The sequence below is a fragment of the Platichthys flesus genome, chromosome 9 (genome assembly GCF_949316205.1).
Source record: "Platichthys flesus chromosome 9, fPlaFle2.1, whole genome shotgun sequence".
In the NCBI taxonomy this organism is placed as follows: domain Eukaryota; kingdom Metazoa; phylum Chordata; class Actinopteri; order Pleuronectiformes; family Pleuronectidae; genus Platichthys; species Platichthys flesus.
Genome location: NC_084953.1, coordinates 10,982,149 through 11,003,501, shown reverse-complemented (window position 1 = coordinate 11,003,501; position 21,353 = coordinate 10,982,149). Strand labels below are relative to the sequence as shown.

Sequence of the window (21,353 nt, the reverse complement as noted above, 5' to 3'; positions counted from 1 at the left end):
AAATATAAAAAAGGGAACAAATTTCACACTTTTAGCGTCTTTACCCACAATAACCTGGTGCACTACGTCACACACTACAAACTTTCCTCAAAGGGGCAGGCCATACCTGCAACACAACAGCTCTCGGTCTCATATACAGATGGCAAGAAAAAGCAGAAAGGGATTTTATTACACACTGTCTGATAAAGATTCCAACAGTAAAGGCAAGGAGTAATGATGAATAAGGTTTTCTTTAACAAGTTAAGTCTTTCATTCTCACTTTCCACCTTAAAACTATGACTTGAACTGAACTATGAACTAGTTCAGAATTTAAATGGTGAACTATGAACGTGAACTATTCATGTTAACTTGTATGAACTGAAATTTGAACTAGTTCATGAGAGGTGTAAACTTGCACAACACTGGGTGGAGGTGGCTTTTAAAAACACCAGACGCCGTCTTTTCCCGACAGTCCACGAAGGCATCGGGCCGGACCACGTTTGACGCAGAGTGGGTGTGGTTTCGGCAGCGTCACAGGATTATGCTGCTAGGCTGTTAGCTGCAGCTCTGAGCCTCCAACTCCCCCCGCGGGTTTTCCTCTTTAAATCACACGTGTGCACGAACGCTCTGGTTTCTTCAGGTCCACGGAGGTTCGCACGTGTCAGTTTATTATTTCAAACATTCGAACTCGGCTCGGTTCGGCGCAAACTCAGCGTCGGAGGGAAACTCGAGGAGCCGCATCTGGGAGCAAAGTCGTCGCTCGCTAGCATCCTCGTAGCCAGAGGTGTCAACAGGTCGCCGCCGCCGCCGCCGCCGCCGCTGCTGCAGCTCTGTCCCTGCGGAGGGTGTCATCCTCTTCGGGTTTTCTGTGCATGCAAGTGGAGCGTTAAATGCACGTTTGACGTTATTAAAGTCCAGTATGAAGAACGTGTAATCCCGGGATTACCTGAGAGGATGTGACTGCACGGGTCTGCAGCAGCAGGAGGCAGGCGAGGCCAACACTTTATCTGCAAAGGTGAGTTATATCGTTTATATACTGTGCATGGTGGTGATGAGATGTTTGTCTGTGGAGCAGCCAAGTCAGAGAGCGAGAAATAAACAGCCCAACAGTATCACGAGGGATCTTAACCGTCACAGTTGAACTGCAAGGGAAACATATATTGTGCAATTTATCAGGTTTGGATCCAAAGTTAGTTTATAACGTCTCAAGGTACTCCAGAAAGTTTGGTTTTTGAGTTGTGACTCATCTGAAATGGCATAACATAACTTCGCAATGTTGTTGTACTAATAATACATGTCAGTTGATTAGTATTAATTACTTATCAACTCCATTCTGTCCATTCTCTTACAGGAAAATGCTGACAGGGCATAAAAAGTGACCATGACCCGGACGGACACAACATGGTGAACGTTTTCCCGTTTGCTCCCCCGTTCTCATGAGACCAGCAGGAAGATATGGGCGTCCTCAGACTGGTGCTCAGAATCATGGGTAGGATCAGTACGTTCAGGTCCTATCAGTTCGTGCTTCTCCTGGCGGCCGCTCTCGCCGTCGTAGCTTTCTACTATTTTGGCTCTGAGAGGCAGAACTTCTCCAGCACCACGAAGAGGATCAAGCAGAGCCAGGCCAGCCACAACAGCAACCGAAACGACGCAGACCTGACCGTGGACACCAGGCTCTCGCACGCGGGGGGGTCTGAGGAGCAAGGAGATGCAGGAGGAGAGGGTGAGGTTTTCAGGTCAAAGACGGGGCCTAGTGAGGCTGCTGACCAACGCTACCACGCACTCATGATGTTCACCAAGGTGGACAAGAGCCGGAGCCTGCAGGACAAGTTCCGGGTGGCCATGTTGTCTATGGTGGAGCACGGACACTTTCTGGAGGGAGAGGTGTTGGTGCTTCATTTCGTGAGCGACCAGGCCAGCAAAGAACTGGGAGAGAGGATGCTGCAAGAGTTTCTCCTCGACGCAACGTTTGAGTACGAGGTAAGCAATTTTAAAGATGTGATGCATTGTGCCGTTTGTCAATCACAAGATTCAAGATTTGTATTTGTCAAATGCACAATAATAACATTAAGCAGTCGCTGGCAGTGAAATGCTTGAGTCTCAGGCTCTCTTCTAACAATGCTCAAGTAATTACACACTATACAATAAAATAAGAGAAATAGTATGACCTACTGATTTCAAAGTATAAAAGTCTGTGAAGTTGCTTTGAGTATTTTATTTTAAAACATTCAAAAACTAGAATGGTCCACAGTAGTGGATACCTCCACCAACAGTCCTTTATAAATCCATATGCCATGAATATCAGTTCCCTGAATATGCCACATTTCTTTCATCAGGATTCTTAAATTATTTTCTAAGAAATGCTTGCAATGTTAAAGATAGCAAACATATTATGATAACACTTCCTGGATCTGCCCCCTGATCCAGATCCACACACATCATTTTATGGGTTCTTTCTTGGGTCATGCTCATCCCCTAGGCAAAATGACTAACTAACAATCAAACACAGACGAAAACATAACCTCCTCAGCAGAGGCTATTAATTCTGATAATAAACAGTATATGAATAAATAACAGTTATTATGAATGATGGTTAATCAGTGGTTTTGGGATCTCAGACAATTGTCCTGTCAAAAGATTTATGAAATTGCTTTTGATTATTATCACAAGTTTCTTACATTTCAAAGACCAAACAGTCACAGTTTAGTTTTGCAACTAAAAAAGCTATTGCCAATTGATTAATCCATTATTACTATAAGTTTTTATCTAAGTTATGGCAGATGCTAACTTTAAAGCCCTAAACCAACATTTATAAAAGCCTCCTTGGTGATGTTGGAGTTGTCTATAGATGCAGTTTGAAGTCTAAACACATGGAGGCAGTATTGGTCTGCCAAACAAGTCCCCCAGCAGCGGGGGTATCCCTCCCCAACTGTTCTCTTCCTGCCAAAGCAAAGGATTATGTTCCCTCTCTGTTGGTCCTTCTCTGACATGCAATATCCTGCCTCCTCCTTTGTATTCTGCACAGAGAACATGATCACAAACTTGCTTACAAATGACACATCCCCTCCTAAACCCGCCTCAGCAGCAGCAGCAGCAGCATCTGCTGTGGAGTATCAGCCCTCTATTAGCTCTTACTGATCTCACTGCTCTGCATTTGGTCCGAGATTTGTTCAGCTTGACATCTCTTGGCAGCTTGGAGCCTGTGGGTTAGATGCTCACTATTCATTTCACTCTCTACACTCAAAGTCTCTTTTCAGAGTCTTGTACGGTAAAAGACAATCCTGTGTAATGATGTGAGGTCGGCCACACTCATTAGAACTGGGTCTGTTTTGTTACCAGGGTGTGAGACAGCACCAGATAAGGTGTCTTTCTTCTGGCTGCAGCTCAGACTGGCACGCAGAGATGATTCCTCCACCTCTTCCTCTAATGCACCACTCGGCCAACATTAATAATCACCGATTGCTCAATAACGACTGAAGCTGGCCAAGATACACAACACATCCGTGGGACGGCGATAGCACAGAGTAGTGGCAGTACAAACAAGACACAGATATGTAAGAGTCTTCTTTTTAAAGGATCACACATATAAAAACAATTTGGCTTTAAGAAACACATGGTTTGGTAATGTTTATTTAAATTGTCAACAGAAACATGTCGGAGGCATAACTAAGAAGTGGAGCTAAGAAAAAGTTTTGATCTATTCTAGTTTATAAGAGATAAGAGATAAGTCCATGTGTTAAGACCAACCTATAAGGCGAGGCGCTGCTAGTCATTAGTGGTGTGTGCTGGCCGTTGCAATACTGGATATATGAGACTGAATATAGATCAAATCTCATAACATGCTGTCCAACATCTTTGTTTAAGTTTTGGTCAAGACCGACAGTGGGTAATACTGGCCTTTTTGAAGCCTCCAGTTTCACATTTTGTCCAGGGCCCCTTTGGTTTTTTGAAAGCAGCTGTATATGGAGGTTTGGGGGGGGTGAGCCCCACTGAGAGCCCCACTGAGAGCTTAAGGACACTGCACACAGCACACCCACCTACATCTGTGACCTGCATCCATTGGCTGGTCACTTTCATTCACACTGTATCCACACTCACTTACACTAAATTGGATCATAATTTACTAAATGTTGTAGAAGATTACTAATGTAAATCAAATGTGAATTCGACTCACAATCTTGTTTGTGTCTTTGTTGAACACGCACACAACATTCAGTGCCGTTACATAAAGTAAGTAAACTTTGTATTTTTTTTTTTAATTGGTCTCTTCATATCATTCCAGTCCACTGCTTTCAAACATGGATTAAGATAATGACTCATGAAAGAATTGTCTGCCACCACCAACACTAGTCTCTCATAATGTGCACTCGAACACTCACTCCTGACAAAGTTACAGCTGGCGAGCCGACTGCCCAGAGGCTGACGCAGGCGGTGTATCCGAGCATGTTGACATCCCGAGTCTCATTCTCTTTAATTATTTATCTTAAAGGAGCATAGTGGTAAGACAGTGGTTATGCAAGAACTTTAAATTCCATGTCTTCCCGACAACTCAATGACCCACTTGACAGTCGACAAAAGGTCTGTGGAGTCACTGCCCCGGGGCTGTGCTCATTACTGCTGACCAGCTTTCTCACTACATACTGGAGTCTTTCACACTGTGTGCTCTGGTGCTAATCACTGGAGATAGATTAGGCAGAGTGTTGTGTCACGATTCCCAGTTGAAAATCCTGTGCCTTTAAGCAGGAGTGCCTGAACGTCATGAAACTAAGTCAAAGTAAATCAGACTTTCAGAGTTCCTGAATGTGGGTCCTTGATACTTCACATTTGATCAGACGATGTGCACAAACCTGAATATAATGTACCCAATAAAATATGAGTAAAACATTTCAGAGCCACAAGTCTGAACCGACTTTTCGTCTACAGCTGTTGCGTTGACATTGTTTAACTGCTTTGTACAGGTATAAACCTGTAGAGACTTTGAATGATCAAACAATGTGGAATTTGTCAAGTTCGTGAGAAGACTGAAAGCTGTACAAACCAAAAGACTTCTCAAGAAGTGCTACCAATGTTCCAGCGGACCCATGGGAGGGATGGTGCATTTTAAAGGCCAAGAATAGAAGGGTCATTATCTTCACCTCTATATGAACATCTCCTGATATAAAGGAATCTGGTTTGTACAAATTTCCAACCTCCACTTTGTGAACTTCCTTTTTTTTCTTTCTGATTTGTTTCTATTAAAAGAATCGTACAATATTTTTGAAAATCTGCCCTCACAAAACACCGTTACCGTTTCTGACAGAGAAAGAAATGTCTAATGAAAACAATAATGTTGTTTTAAAGTCAACTACATATCCATCTTTAGCGTGTAATATGTCTCATTCTGTGTTAAAGTTTATACAGGCTTAAAGGTCTTTCTTTCTCCCTCTCATGCTGTCTTCAGTTGAGATTATAGGCTGCAGGTCCTACCATCAAAGTCAAAAAAGGAAATTTTCTTGCAGCTGGCCAGCAGCTCAACGTGCCAACGACTGCCAAACAAGTCCTGTCTCTCGGCTTTGTGCAGCTAGTTTTGTCTTTATGCCAAAAACAATATTTTGCCACATAGACTGGATACCAGTGGTATCAGAAGTATAGGTTATAAACACAAAAGTATTTATTTGATCACTTAATAAAAATGCTGATATGCTTTTTGCGAGTCGTCATGTCGTAAAGTCTGATCTGAGAAATCTGGGTCGGAAAAGTGGGCCTATTGAATATAAGGGCTTTCTTACACTCTCTAGTCTGTAAGTGTTTTAAAGTTCTTCTAACCTAATAGCAAGGTTTCAAATAACATCATTACCCTTTTCATGTTTAATTATTATTTATGAGGTCCTAACCGTGGCAGGGATTTCATGTGTCTTTACATCGCATTACCAGCTGCAGTCCAGGAGATGACTGATATCACCATGTGGTCGAGGGTTTACCTTAATCTGTGAGGGATCATTAAATGATATTTTCCCCACGAGGCTCGTGGGTCTGATTTTATAATACAACATCCATACTGTCTATGTTTTATATGAAGCTGCTAACATATACACTTACTGACGTCAGGCTTAACACAGAAAAGTCTTGATCGTCCTCTGGAAATACTGCCTCGAATCAACATAGTTTGTTTTTCTCCTGCAGGGAGCTTGACTGATTATCAGCGCTAACTGTATTTAAAAAAAGATCCCTTTTCATTAATCTGGTTAGATATCTCCTGTACATGGTCAGAGCAGAAACTGCTGCCTCGCTGCTATGGAAGGATTAAAAGCTCTCAGGAGCACACAAAACGACGGAATAAAAACAAAATTGGGTTGTAGTTTAATATTAGACCTTGAAAAGGACATATGATAATATGGCACAACTACAAAAGACCAGTACTCCTATTAATACACTGGTCCTTTGTGTGAGCTTTTAGGTGGTATGAAGTTTTCTGTACTGAGGCTGTCAGTTATGAGCAATTTCTCTTTCCATTTTGTCAATACATCACAAAATCCCCAGCTCATTAAGCATTGAAATCGAAAAATAGCATCGATCAACTTTCTCAACACGATGGAGCTAATTTTCTCATGGCTATAAAAGTCAGGAGAGCAGACTTCTCCACTCAATTCTGTGAAGGTTTCTCATCGAATTATTAGAGAATAGATTTAATGTCGTCTCCAAGTGACTCACTCCAACAGAAATCTGCATCAGCAAAGACAAGGATGACATTAAATCGCTGTCTAACTTCTCTTCAGAGCTTAGGTGCAGTCGTGAGCAGTGACCTGGAGGCGAGCGTCGGATTGCTTTGAGTCACTTTGGTTACTTTTGCAAACTTCAGAACCAATCGTTCTCTATCTGTACAACTCACCATTTCCTGCTTTTCTCTGGTTTCCGTTGTATAAACATAGAAAAGGACAAAATTGGCCTATTCAGTTTCAGTTATTTCATATAAAAATATTGTAGTTGGCCCCAACTTGTAAACTTGGATGATGAAAATTCCACATCAGTGGCTTTTTCATTTTGATCAATTGTGATTTCATTACTTGGTATTGTGGTCGTCGTTGGGATTGGGATAAGTGTGAGACATTAATTATGTTGTTTACCACATGTTCTGTAAAAGTCCAGATTAGTACTTATCCACAAATGAAGCCACTGACCAAAATCTGTGACTGTGATGGTCTAACGAAGCAATATCTGATCTAGCATCTTAAATACTTCCCCAGCTCCTCTGCAGTTTGGTGATTGTTGAACTGACCTGATCTCACTGCTGATCTCTCCTGCAGGTGTTATTTCATGACGTGGTGGCCCTCACACAGAAGCTCTTCCCTATTGTGGAGGCCATGCAGAAGCACTTCAGTGCCGGCTCCGGAGCTTACTACAGCGATGCCATCTTCTTCCTGTCTGTGGCCATGCATCATATCATGCCCGACAGTAAGAAAAGCCCTTTTCTTTTTAGCAGTGATTCAGCTTCTTGTACAGATTACTTTAGAATAGCCTGCTGGTGTGAGTATCAGATGAAATCCTTTTTAAACAATCTAACGTTAAATGTTGCAGATAACATTCTATAATTTTTATGATTAAAGGGTCATCGCACCCTTATTTCAAAACAATGTAAAATCTTCCCTGCCATGCAGATAGTTTTGGTATTTTTTAACCAAGTTTTGAGATATCTATCTCTGGCAAATCTGTCACCACTCCAACGTAACAGGGATGAAAGGACCTTCAAGCTGGTCAGATGTTTAAAATCGACACTGACCGCAATGCATTTTCAGAGTCAAAGTTCTATAGGTGGTATTTAATTGTAAACTACACCATCAGAAAACATTAATAACTCCGATTTTGACATTCTTTTGTATTTTTTCTAGTTCTAAAGGCGGCATACTCAGATACTGATCCTTTATTTGAGATATTTAGTATTTAGGCTTCCCCCTCTATATTTATTAAATAACTTTATGGTTTCTCAATTCTGTACCCACTATCTATTACATATCTGTTTCTCCTCACTGAGTGATCCCTCCTTTGTTTGGAGGTTCTTTCTTGTTTGAATTACAGAGAGGGGGGGGGGGGGGGGGTCATTCCTGGTTCAGCAACTTGCCAAAGTACACTTGGAAAATTTGATTTCACCATTTTTGTCACTATATAGCTAAAGTTAACTTGCACTAAAGGACAAAAAGTTTCCAAGTTGTGTTTGGGTGAGATGCAATACAGCCCCAGTTCGGTTCTGCCCTAAAGAGGTTCATGCATTTATTTCTACTACATAAGAGGTGTTTTTAAATTCACTCAGAGGCTCACATCTCTATTCTGGCACAGTGCACAGCTGGAACAGCCAGTGAGGGCAGGTATCTCACAGACACGTGGCGTGCTGCAGAGGTCCTGGGGAGTGCGGAAGGAAGACGTGCTCTATCACTGCCACCCACAGGAGTGCCCCCTGTGTTGGGCGCTGACTGATGGCAACGATCTCCTCCGGGGCTCACTGTTGGGGTTTAGATGGGCGTGCAGCATGGGGCATCAGGCCACAGATGCACCACTCCATTTGGCTTTTTGGGTTTCGATCAAAACAACACGGGTACATATGAAACCGGAAGTGTGTCTTGCAGAGAGCAGGGCATCATCACATTGAAGGTTTTTAGACCGTAGCTCAGCGTGCAAGGCGAGGAGTGATGTCAGAAGTTTGGATCATAACACAACAGGGGGAAATCAATAGTCAATTTGTGTTCAAATACTTTCCCCCGTCCAGGACTATTTCTTCCTACCTTCACAACCCCTGTGTGTTTCCTATGACAGCGGAACTAGAGGTGTGTGTCTGCTGGTGTCTCGTGTTGCTTCCTGAAAATCCTTATTGATCAACCAAACTTATTGATCAGCCAAAGTGCTGCTTGTCTTCTCTCTCCATCCAAGTGGTCACCCGTTTCTATTAAAAGATTCTTTCATCTATAAAGGGCATAATGAGTTTGGCTTGACACAGAGAGTGGGGGAATATGTTGAACTCAAATCTAAATCAGTCTTATTCTCTAACTTGTGAAGTGGGAGATGTTGTGATTTCAGCATATTTGGTTGTCGGAAAAGGAGGAAGAAAAGGAAATGGTCACAACATCTGTGCTAAGCCAAATACCCAGCATGATACAAGTCTTTGCTGAACATTAATGGAAAATAAAAAAGTTTGCAATGTCTATTTAATTTTTTTTAATTTAAAACTTATTTTAACCTAAACCTGAATAGGGGTTGAGACCATCAGGCAGTTCCCGACACATGATTTTGCTCATAATAACAGTGTTATTTTAATTAACAATAAAATTAGTTCAAAATCTGATTCTACATTTTATGACATTCATCTAGTCTTAAATGGACAAATTTAGCTTTTATTGTAAAGGTGTCACAGACAGATGAGACTGAACTGTGTACTCTCATTTCAAAGAGAACCGGTTTGAAGATAAACCTTCATAAAAGTTAAGTATTTAAGATCATTGTTGTCCTTGGACAAAGCAGCTCATAGAAAATAATTTTATCTCAATGATTTGGAACTTTTAACCTCGTCTTGTGGTCTTCATCAGCAGATGCACTGTGAAGTGCTTTATAATTTAAACATTGAGATACTGTTGAAAGCTCTTTCTAAGTGGACCTTGAGATAGAGTAGTTTGGTCAAATATTAGTGAGTAATTAACAGCAGCTTTCTGTGACACCCCTAAAGCTGTGACAGGCACTTACAGCTTAATGAAAGCAGTCATGTGGAGAGAAGACTATGTTCACACCATCTGTCTTTAGAGGACGGTAAATAAAACTGCACGATGGAACAATGTTGTAATTAACGATAAGGTTCCTAAGAAACTGTTATTGTTAGTGGAGACGTGTTGCGTTTTTCGCATCCCCTCCAGAGGTCTCAGCATGTCGGGGCATGAGTCTCTTCCACAACCCCGACCTTTATTTTCCACCCAAGGTGGAATGTGTGACTCGTATTATATAAATGAGAAAAGCGATGCAGCAGGGAGGCCAAAAATAACATGGCAAATAAACAGTATGTCAAACTGTCTTTTATTTTCTTGACATTTTCTTGACATTGAATAAAATCTGCAACATGAATCTCAGAAAACAGAGACCTTGGTCATAAAACCTTTTAATCACTTAGCGGTTCTAATAAACAATGTATTCATTTTCTTTTAAATTTAAATAGTTTTATAAGACATCGATGCTATAGTCAAACCTCTCACACTTTGTCCTACTTTTTCTCAAGTAGTTAGTGATGTAAAGTAACTGGTTCGTACAGTATTGAGTAAAAGTTTCATACACTTCAGATTCGGGTGACAATATTGGACCTCAGTAAATCTTTTCTTACCACTCAGAACTGATGCTGCATGGAAATATTGAATTTAAGATGACTATCTACTGGCATAATGGACAATATTGATGCACTTCTCTCAATAAATATAACCTGCCCAGCTATAGTATAAATAGTGTTTATACTAGAGTAAAAAACAATACATTTGTCAGTCCTTTTTCCTGTAGCTCACCCTCTGAGACCAACACACAACGCCTTTTGTTGCACATATAGCGTCAGTAAAACACCAGACTTAACGTAATTGCCTGTGTAGACGGCTAGATATCAAACAAGAATCTAATCTAATCTGCGAGACATATGACTGAAAGACACCATCAGTGTCTAACACTTGTTGAAGTGCATGTGACAGCTTCACATGGAGATCCCCTTGGATCTGCAATGAAACCCAATTAAACGAGTCACTGACGTAAATCCCCACTTTGTTTCCAAGAACAAGATTAAACTAACAACAAAGTGATGGATACCAATTTGATTCAATTCGTCAGTTTGTAGTCAAATCACTTTCTTGAAGTAATGTGTCAAAGCAATGAGATCCGACTGTAAACATCAATTGTTCTGCTGTCTTGAAAAAAAGTTAACATTAAATTAGAAAAAAAGCCACTACTTTGAGAAATTAAGGGTGGTTAAATAATGTTTTACCCACAAACACTAATTTGATTTTTATTTAATCGTAAAGACTCAAAATATGAAGCTTATTTCTTTCTCTATATTTCATCCTGCAACTTGTGCCCATGACTTGAGGACCCTGGTTAGCACTGTACTGTTTTTTTTTTTTTTTATTATTCTTGCAGCAGGAAACACATCAGAGGTTGGACACATGGGAAGTGTTTGCCAGTTTAAAATAAAAGCAGCAGTGTGTTTTTCATGAATGTTGTGGCAAAGCAGAATACAATGACCCTCACAAAGAGGCTGTAAGTGTTCACATCAAGACTGATATTAGGCTTTAACAAGGTTGACCCACTTTTCTCTCAGGAAAAAAAAGTGATGTTGGATAACAGTGTCTGAGTTGTGTTGTTCTATCCGGAGCCTTGGGCGAGCTCTGAGTCGTCGTAACACCCCCCCATGCACCTGTCTGAGACTGACCTTCTTTCTATTCAAGCCTTTCCTTCAATGGATCCTGTCGATTCAGAAAACATCAACCTGTTTGTGGTTAAGAGCTTATTGGAAACAAACATTGGGCTTCTACTGGGTTGAATCCTCTTACATATATATGTGCATTTAGTTTTCTATTTCTATTTCTCCTCTGTTTTCCTCCGTCCCCCGAAGAACGTCCGATTCTTTTAACGCTGCTGGAAAATAATATATAAGATCAAACAATGAAAATCTCCAACAATTCAAAAATGATGTGGATCAGCTGCACCTGCAGTCATTGAGTTTATGTGACACCTTTCTGTGGTTTTACTCAAGTTTTTTTTTTTTATTACGTTAAGATATATTTTTGATTTAAGAGTTAGAAACCAACTCTGTCTAGTTTTAACATCTCCCATCATGTTTCCCACTGGAGCTGTAGAAAGAAGAGACAACATTCTGTAATTTTATTTTTCTCATTACGGCCACAACAAGTTGAACAGAACCTCAGTCTATAAATGACTAAGAGGATCTATCTTTACTTCCAGGTGATTTTCTTTTATTTATCTATTCACTTCAAACACTCATATATAGTGTATGAGCAAGTCACGCAACATTAATGTCATGTTTTTAAAGGGACGTTTTTTAATACATTTCATTGCAACTCCCATTTTCACCATTTCACACTTGAACAGTCCTGTCAATAAAGGCAAAATGCATTATTATCAGCTGGATTGTAAACTCTGATTCACAAGTATCAAACCAACTTGTTTGTTCATCACCAAGCTGAGGAAATAATGGAGAAAGACATGGATTGGGTGGAAGCATAATAACCCTCTGTCTCCTTGCTAATTATTACAGAATCTTTCTTGCACTTTTACGAGAAAATAATGTTTATTTTTTCGCTTTACATATCTTGAAAAGGAGAGTAAGCTATGTGAATGGAAAGTACTTATTTCCATCCAAAACAAACACCACAATTCAGAACTGTTGCTTCAGTAATAAACTGATCTCTGTTCTTATAATGAGAAAACCCAGCAGCAGTACAACCACTGCCCTGCATCCGACTGGACTTTCACCTCCACAACTTTGTGTTGAGTAACTGATCTAACATCAAAGGCACCACATCACAATGTTCTAATAATGTAAGACCCTCTTCCTGTTGTAATCCCACCAGTTAAGCCTTGTTAGTGCAAACAAACAGCGCCCATCACTCAGGGATCACACTTGGTGCCGCTCTCTGTTGCCACAGCATACGAAGGCATTGTCACGACAGCTTCCTTGTTTGGAGAGCACAGAAAACCGGTCGCTGCCGTACTGCTGAGTCTTGCTTTTCTGTCGTTTGTTTTGATGTGATATTTTAGCGCATACTTCTAGTCCACCCACGGTCTTCCCATAGCTTCTCTCTGGATTGATCTGAATTCCAATTTTCTTTGTTGGGGCCAAGATTGTGACTTTTTTTTTTCTATGTCTATGATTCCCATCCTTGTTGAGTCTGGTGCTTTGCTGGATTTTGACTTCTTAGTAAGCTGGTGATTATGATCCAAAATAGCAACTTTCAAACAGATACTACCTTCAAGATTTCCACTCTGTCTGTACAAAATTAAATCAAATAACAGAGGTGAGACACCATTGCATTTTTTTTATGATTTGAACACTGATGTACATGAGGAAACTGAGATGCAGTTGCCAGCTTCAATTAGACAAACTTTTGGACCACCTCATATGCTGACAGGTTGATAATCATTGTGGGGAAATTCTACGTAGTGAAACAATATGTTCTGTTCTTTGCTCCCACATTAGCTGTGTCCGATTTCAGGGGCCGCCTTCTTCAGAGGATGCAGTCTATGTGGCCTACAAAGCAGGTGGCCTTCATGGGCCACATAGACCAAGAAGGACAAGCCTAAATGAGACGCCTGGTCTATGGGACATTTCTGTTATTTCAGTCACCACCTCTGTTGCGTCGCAACAATGCTACACAGGGACACTATGAGAAAAATGCATTGACCTTTGTTTTTTTTACATATGCACCATTGGCCTTATACTAGTTTGGCCTTGAAAGTGTGACCATCAGACGTTTTGGTCTCATAAATTGCCAGCGTCATTATTGCTTTGCAAAACTATTTGTCACCGAAGTGCAATGAATCATGGGATAGGTTGGCCTGAGAAGGAACCTGTGGAGCCTTGGTTGTTCAGGAATGGAAGAATGAAGAATTGTCTGAGCCTTTGAAATGGGAAAGCCAAGTCAGGCCACTGTGATGCAATCACTCTTCATATACAGCCTCAAGGTTGCAGCACTTGCACTGAGACACAGATATTCAGTGAACTAGTTTCCTCTTTTAGCCTCTTTCTTTTTAGATCGTAACGATATAAATTAATTCTTTCACACAATGCTGATTGGATTCAATGTATTTTCAAGACTCATGTGACTCTTATGCAGCTCATAATTCTTTAATGGCTCCATCTTGTAAGTCCTTCAGCAGCAGCTGCACAGATGCGTCAAACCAAGCTTTTTGGTCGCCGATAAACATTTACTGCAGTAAAACTCCAGGCCGTCATCTGACATTGCGAGTGTTTTCGTCTGTCAGTTGTTGCCGCGGGGAACCTTTCCTGAGTATTTCCCATCCTTTCATCACCACGGCAACCAGCAAAACAGAGGAAGCTGGAACAATGAACAGATGAGGGCCTGAATATCCTGGTTGTTATGATTTCTCCACCAACAAGACACAATGTTAATCATTTACCGAAACACAAACTGCACTTTGTGATTTTTTTTAAAGTATTCTCAGCCTTCTACATATTTCGCTGCATAATTTTTAGACACATTTTTGCAGTTAAAATGTTTAGGTTAATGGCAACATCACAGATAGGTAAAGATAAGTACACAGCCACATAGTCAACCATATAATCCTGCTGCTCCTCCTTTCTTTTAAGGAGTCTTTCCTTATTTCCTCTAACTCTGTCTTCCTGGAATGACTCTTAGAAGTGTTAGCCAAGCCATTACTAGATGATGTGCCACTGGTAAAAAAATACTCTCTGAACACAGCTCACTCGGATGGGGATTTACACAGTGATCAGTTTGAAGTCTCATCAGTTTAATGTACATTGGATGTTTTATTTAAACAAAGTTCTCATCTTTCAGGTCAGATGCGCATAGTGCAGCTAGACCTGGATCTGAAGTACCGGACCAACATCAGAGACCTCTTCCAAGAATTTGACCGGTTTCCTCCGGGAGCCGTGATAGGCATCACCAGAGAGATGCAGCCAGTCTACAGGTAAACAACTTGCACACAACATACTTGCTACTGCCGGGCTTCTGCTGCTCAGCACATTAAATTCAGACTCAATTTAAGATTGTTTTAACTTAAAATTAATTCAACACTCTTCGATACCAGTCAAAGAATGACAGAAACACAATAGGGACAATAACGTGTACAGTAGTTTAGGTACAAAGTTATTTGTAGCACATTTTTGTCAGTATTTGAATGTTACGGTCTCTTTGTGTTGAATTACTAATCTCACTGACCACAGATGGATTTTGTTATTCTGCTTTCAGGGCCTCGCTTACAAATTCACAGTTATTTTCTATGACAGTTTCTAAGTGAGAAAGAACATCAGTGGTCTCTCATACAAACTGATTCACAAGAACCTCAACAGTGTTACCAGTCCGTCATTTCTCATCAGAATTATAATGAAGCATTTGAGATAAACCATTAGTAGCCTACCTGATGATCTACGTTTCCTGCTTTATCCTCCTCTCCCATTAAAAATCAAAATTACTAAAGCAACCAGCCTCAAAACAAACTGCTCAGTCGTGCCCTTTTTACCTGCAACGAGACCCTTGCTGTGAGATAGTTGCTTGATAGTGCAATACTGACAGACTGATTTGATGTTTTCGTGAAAGTACTATTTTAAGTCCTGCATGGAAGATGAATAAATGAGGATTCGGCAGGAACTAAGCAGAGCGGCGTCTCTAGTCAGGAAATGTTTTGTTCTCATCGTATGAATCAGACGTGCCTCCAGTCTTTCCGTCAGACTTGTCTGGTGCCAATAAACAAACTCTGGCAACACGCTCATAGCACCAGTATAACCTCATATAACTGGTTGCATTGTTTATCCAACGTGTCAAGTTAATGGAAAACTTAAAATCAATTAATTAAACTCAATTCAGGTCACATCGCCCCTTGTTAGCAGTGCAGAGCACAAGATGAAGGGATGTGTGTGTTAGAGTGACTGCAGCAGTTACTGAAAGATTTCGGAGTTTAGATTTTTGCCTTTATTTCTTTTCACTGGCTCATCTTCACTCAAACCAACATCAACAATGTTTTTGTATCTGCTAACTTAAGTCCCTTCCTTGCCCTTATATTGCTGCTTTGTTCAAGAGTTTTACTGATGGCAGTGGTATCATTATGCCAAGAGTTTCTCAGGCAACACAAAGGTCAACTAAAATGTTGCTGCCCAAAACTCCAAATTTCCAAATAAGTAAATATCTCTATTGGCTTGTTGGTATGCAGGGGCTGTATAATTATGGGGAAGAACACTGAGGTTTGTAGAGTTGAGATACTGCTGACCAGTACTTCTTCTTTTACTGGAACACACATCAAATCTCCCTATTATCTATTTTCCCCCATACAGACCCAGGTGGGAGTTTTTAAGTAACAGCTGCTTACTGGTAGAAACATATTATGCCAATGCCTCACTAAGATAGCTTTACAAACGTGTTTGTGTGTTCTTATATATTTGTGAGGACCATTTTGAGCATAGACCTTACGGAGTGAGGACATTTTGTCCAGTCCTCACTTATTCAAAGGCTTGTTAGAGACTCAAGACTTGCATTTAGGATTAGGTAGGTTTAAGTGTGATGGTAAGGTTAGGGTTCAGGGGTTGGCTAATGCATGCCAATGAGTGTACTTCCTCACTAAGATAGAAGAATAAGAATGTGTGAGTGCATGTGTGAGTTTTCAAGTTCAGACTTTTGAACCAGATTCCAGAACCAGTTATTGATTTTTTCTTATTTTTTTTAAAGAAATTAAAAAGTGTTGACAGCAGTCGAGGGTTTACATCACTGAGACTCTCAAGGATATCACTACCCACCCAGACGATATTTGTCTACAGCTTTGCTTTGATCCGTGGAGTCTTGTCATGCCAGGTGCAATTACTGGATAAAAATCCAAACATTTCATGTGGATTGAAAAGATTATTGACTGGGTTTAGGGTTTTCACTGGAAGAAATTCGGATCAGTCGTATGCCTACCCCAATGTCCTTATCTAAATTCACCAGGTAAATGTATCCACGCATCTACAATGTATCCGAAAACAAACCAGTATAGTTACACTGTCTGTGCATCAAGTTCTTTATTTATAATAATAATAATAATAATAATAATCCCGCCAGAGAGAACATTCAGGAACAAATCTACACCAGCCCTTTAGCCCAGGAATATGGCCTGTTAGCCATTACCCATTAGCCAGTGGCCAATGGACAATGTCATATTGTAATTTTTGAAAGCTGGTATTACCAAGCCTTTTGTGTGCATCCTCTTCTCGGGAGTGTATTCCTGTGCAGCGTGTGGATGGCTCTCGGCTCCCACTCTGTTTTGGTGCTAATGGACAGAGCGTTCTGCAGGAGAATGCGTCCTCCCACCAGCCACATCCTGCCATTGAGAAGTTCATTATTGGAACAAATGCCCCGTGTCTTTTTTTCCTTGCAGCGGCGTTGGTAATGTTTTAAAAACCCAGGAGACAAGACCCCCTTACGTAAGTGTCGTATTTAAAGCCACAGATACAAAGACATCACGTTGAGTCTCCATTGTGTGATTCATCCCTCGTTCTCCCTCCTTTTTGGGCTTCAAATATTCAATGAGAATGCAATTTCATTTTTAATCCAGTGGATGTGAATCTTAGTATTTTCAGTTGGATGGTTGTGAGTTATTTTACAAATTAAAGTCTTTCTTCTGAGATAATAAATGATTTTTTTAAATGTGGATCTTATATCTACAGGGCCACCATATGCTTTCTTTAACCCTCTTTTCCATGACACTGGACTTGTCTTTACTATATCCTCAACATGTTGCTAAACTACTGTGTGATGAACAACACCAGACATTTCCTTTGGGTTCCCCAGAGCCAGACTCCCCTCTTGTCAGAGTGTTTGGCACGACTTTCAGAGAGCAGCCCGTTGCACCTCCTGAACAAAACGGAGGACACATTTGGACAGACTGTCCCTGTCACCTGCTAATGATTCTCAGTGTAATGCGTGTGAGAGACGTTTCACTTGAAAGGGTGGAAGGGAAAATTGCAGGAAGGAGATGATGGAGAGCTGAATTGGCAGAGCTGGAGAAGAGGCACTTGTGGCAGCGATCCCAGTTACTGTAAGAGGTTGTATAGGTGTAGTTTGAGTGGAGCAGAAACTTGCAGCTATCGTGACAAATGACAGAGCTGCATTCTGTACCCGACGTTCAAATCTCACAGGAAACTGTCCCAGCATATGTTGAAGTTGACCCATGTGACTGATTTGGGTTATTGGGCTGGATAATGTTGGCCAAACTCTTTCCAGGTTTTTTTCTTTGTAATTCCTTGAAATAAGCCTGAAAAAAACTATGAGGTATTTGATATAGTATGGGAAAGTTAGAGGCTAGTGAACATTTAATGAAATATTTCCTGATGTTATTTATGTGAGAACATGATTGGAAACATTTTCATTCATGTGTATTTTAATGCTTCTGCTAATTTCCATGACCTCATTCAAAGTACAAGCTAGAAAAGTCCAGGTTGATCTGACTTCCTGTTAAAATGAACAAAACCTAAAGTTAAATCTATATTAAAGTACATTTGCTGTGAAATTTAGATCTTGTGAGTGGATAAGACGAATCAGTCAGAGTGTAGTGACTTCAGGAAACTTTATAAAAGGCCAAAGTCGAGCGTGATTTCCTTTGTCTGATGGTTAGAACTTATTTTAATGAACACGACTGGTGAGCTAGTGTTTACTTCAACTATCGCTATCCAGATCCATGTGATATCAACTGTATCAATCACTGATCACACAATCAGCGGGCCATAGTAGCCGCTATGTATGCATCATGCAGAAACAGAAGTATCGGCCGGATCTACCAATGAGGCATTTCAAGAGAAAACTGAAAAAGCATAATATGTCCCATTTAATCTTTCCTAACCCTAAACCAGTGCGGTGTCAGTTGTGTAACGTGAGCGCAGTGGCATGGGAAGTCCAAACAGCCCAATGGAAAAGCCTGTGTAAATGTTCCCTCACTGACCGTGCTCACCCTGAATGTGTCTGCAGGCACGTAGCCCCAATGTATGTCTTTTAAAGATGATAAATGCTCCACAGGGGCCACCAGTCCCCAGCTACTAAACCCACACACTGTGTAGAACAGTGTGGACGAGCAGCAGCGGCTGAATGTAGGTCAGTAATAATATCAAAGTGTGAGTCAGAGAATCCACAGCTCCCACTGGATTTGTTCAAACTGCACAGAGAGAAAGAAAGTACCCTCTGCTATAACAAGCATAATTCTTCTACACAATTTCCCGTGTGTTTGCAGTGTGTTTAACTGCAGCAAAACAGCAGGCAGAGCTCAGCTGATTGTACATTTTTAAGTTTTCGTTTTTTTTAACCTGCCCTCTTCCTCTCTGCTATCCCCTTGTGTGTGTTTTTAGCGAGCAGCATTTACCATTAATATTTAATCCACAGGTTACTTTTAGCTGGGCCAGTGCTAAGAATAATCCTGTGTGTGTGTGTGTGTGTGTGTGTGTGTGTGTGTGTGTCTACCTACTTATTCATGTGAAACAACCCTCCACCAACTGTTAGTCAGAATGTTAAAAAAATAACATCTCGTACTCTATTAAAACAGTGCAGCCAGTGGCCACAATGGATTTGATAGAGAGAGTGAGAAAACATCAGACTTGGACCTATCACTTCAGTGGAAAAAGCTAAATAACACATATATGCTCAAACAACAGAGCATTTGTTTATCTGGATGCAACAGGACGTTTCCAGCTTCTGGTCAAGTGAACTGGACCTCATCCAAACCCCCCGCTCCCTCTGTGGCTTTAAACTGCTCTGCTGCAGCTCAGTATTCTTTGAACATCTTGTCCCGCTTTAGAAAACATGTGTTTTACACACACGTTCAGTATAATCCGTTAGTGACATTGCATCATCTATTTTTTAGAGTGAATTATCTTGCCAAGTTAATGTCTTCCTCTGCGTCTTCTTGGTGATTTCTGAGATATTTGTGTTGCCTTTCTTGTCTACAGACATCATATTATCTTCTCACATGGGCTCTGGCATTATCCAGAGTTTTTACTAGGGGGGCTGGCAGGAACCAATCCAGATATGGTCCAAAGCAACTGACTTTGATATTATCTGAAGTTGAGTGCATGTCTGAAATCAGCTTTGTGGACTAAGCTCCAGCGTGCCCCTCTTTCCCTCTTCCTCCAGACACACCTTTTGGCAGTACCGTAAGGAGAACCCTCAGACCAGAGTTGGCGAACCGCCTCCTGAAGGCCTCCCGGGCTTCAACAGCGGCGTGATGTTGTTGGACCTGGGAGCGATGAGGGCCTCGGCTCTCTACAACCAGCTGTTGCAGCCCGGTAATGTTGCCAAACTGGCCGACCAGTATCGCTTCAGGGGCCACCTCGGCGACCAGGACTTCTTCACCATGATCGGCATGGAGCACCCTGAACTCTTTTATTCCCTGACCTGTGGCTGGAACAGACAGCTGTGCACATGGTGGCGGGACCATGGATACGGAGACGTGTTTCAGATGTATTATCGCTGTGAAGGACCTGTTTACATCTACCATGGTAACTGTAACTCCCCCATACCAGATGACTGATCTATGTAAACATCGTGACTTGCCTGATCGTGCGCCTCTAGCCACAGACTCTGCCTCCTGCTGGTCAAGGGGCTGGTGAAGAGACCCCCAGACTTACTACAAGTATGGGTTTCATCTGTGTCAATTTAGAGAAAACAGCTTGAGTTAAAGCACCGCAGAGGGCTGCACTAATCATGTCCTGTGGTACAAAGATGAAGAAATATGTGAATTTCAGTTTCAGGAAGACGTATCAGCTTCTCAAGACTAAAGAAGAGCTGACAACATTATCGGGATGGATTTTTCTGCCGTTGAAAAATTAGTATGGTATAAAATATCCTTTTCGAAAATAACAGGTAATCTACCATGAATGTGGTCTGGATTATCTGGGATGGGCCAAAGATGCACTTTGCAGGGTGAGTCCACGTTTTTGTCAGAGCGAGCTGCAATGGTACCGAGTCAGTGTGGCCCTCGTTCAAATGATGGTAGGGTCGTTGTCAAATTTCCTTTTTTTTTTTGATTTGCCATCGTTAAATTGGTGTTTCGGTTGAGGAGAGTCTAAAAGACGATTCCTTTAAATGGAAGATATCAATTTTTTTTGTTTAGAATTCACATTAATTGATGTTGCCATTGGGGCTGCACAGATTAATTCAACAAAACAATTAGTCACCAAATATTTTGTAGTTTTTATCACTTTATTTTAATCGTTATCAAATGATGGTTTGCTGTAGCTTCTCAATTGTGAGAATTGAATACTTAGTAACACATGACATGTGACGATGTTCCCTTTTGGCTCTAGAATATTCACATTTTCTGACGTTATAGACAAAATAATTCACCAATAAATCAAGAATATAATCAGAAGATTAATGGATGATAATGGATAATGGATGAAAATAAATAAAAATTGCCAACAAATGTTGAAATATCAGTACATGTAGTCAGCAAATGTGTTAATCGCCGCTTAAAAACAAGAGACGTTTTTTTTTCCATTTTCCTTCTATGAGTGGGACGAGTTCAGCCTGTGTCACTTTATCTTCCTGCAACACCAGGTGAAGGCTCATCTGGTGCCATTTGCTTTCCACCCCTGTGGCTCGTGGGAGAAGAGGGAGGAGTATGTTTAATAGCAGTTGACTCCAAATTTTTTA

The 21,353-nt window shown here is 40.9% G+C and overlaps 1 protein-coding gene across 1 annotated transcript; it reads left to right on the top strand.

Annotated features, from left to right (window-relative positions):
• Positions 1–521: 521 nt before the first annotated feature.
• Positions 522–21,083, top strand: xxylt1 (xyloside xylosyltransferase 1). Its single transcript, XM_062396213.1, has 5 exons — positions 522–994; positions 1,331–1,959; positions 7,263–7,410; positions 14,523–14,655; positions 19,833–21,083. Exons 2-5 carry the CDS (start codon positions 1,435–1,437, stop codon positions 20,227–20,229), a joined length of 1,203 nt encoding a protein of 400 aa, XP_062252197.1. The 5' UTR covers positions 522–994; positions 1,331–1,434; the 3' UTR covers positions 20,230–21,083.
• Positions 21,084–21,353: the final 270 nt, after the last annotated feature.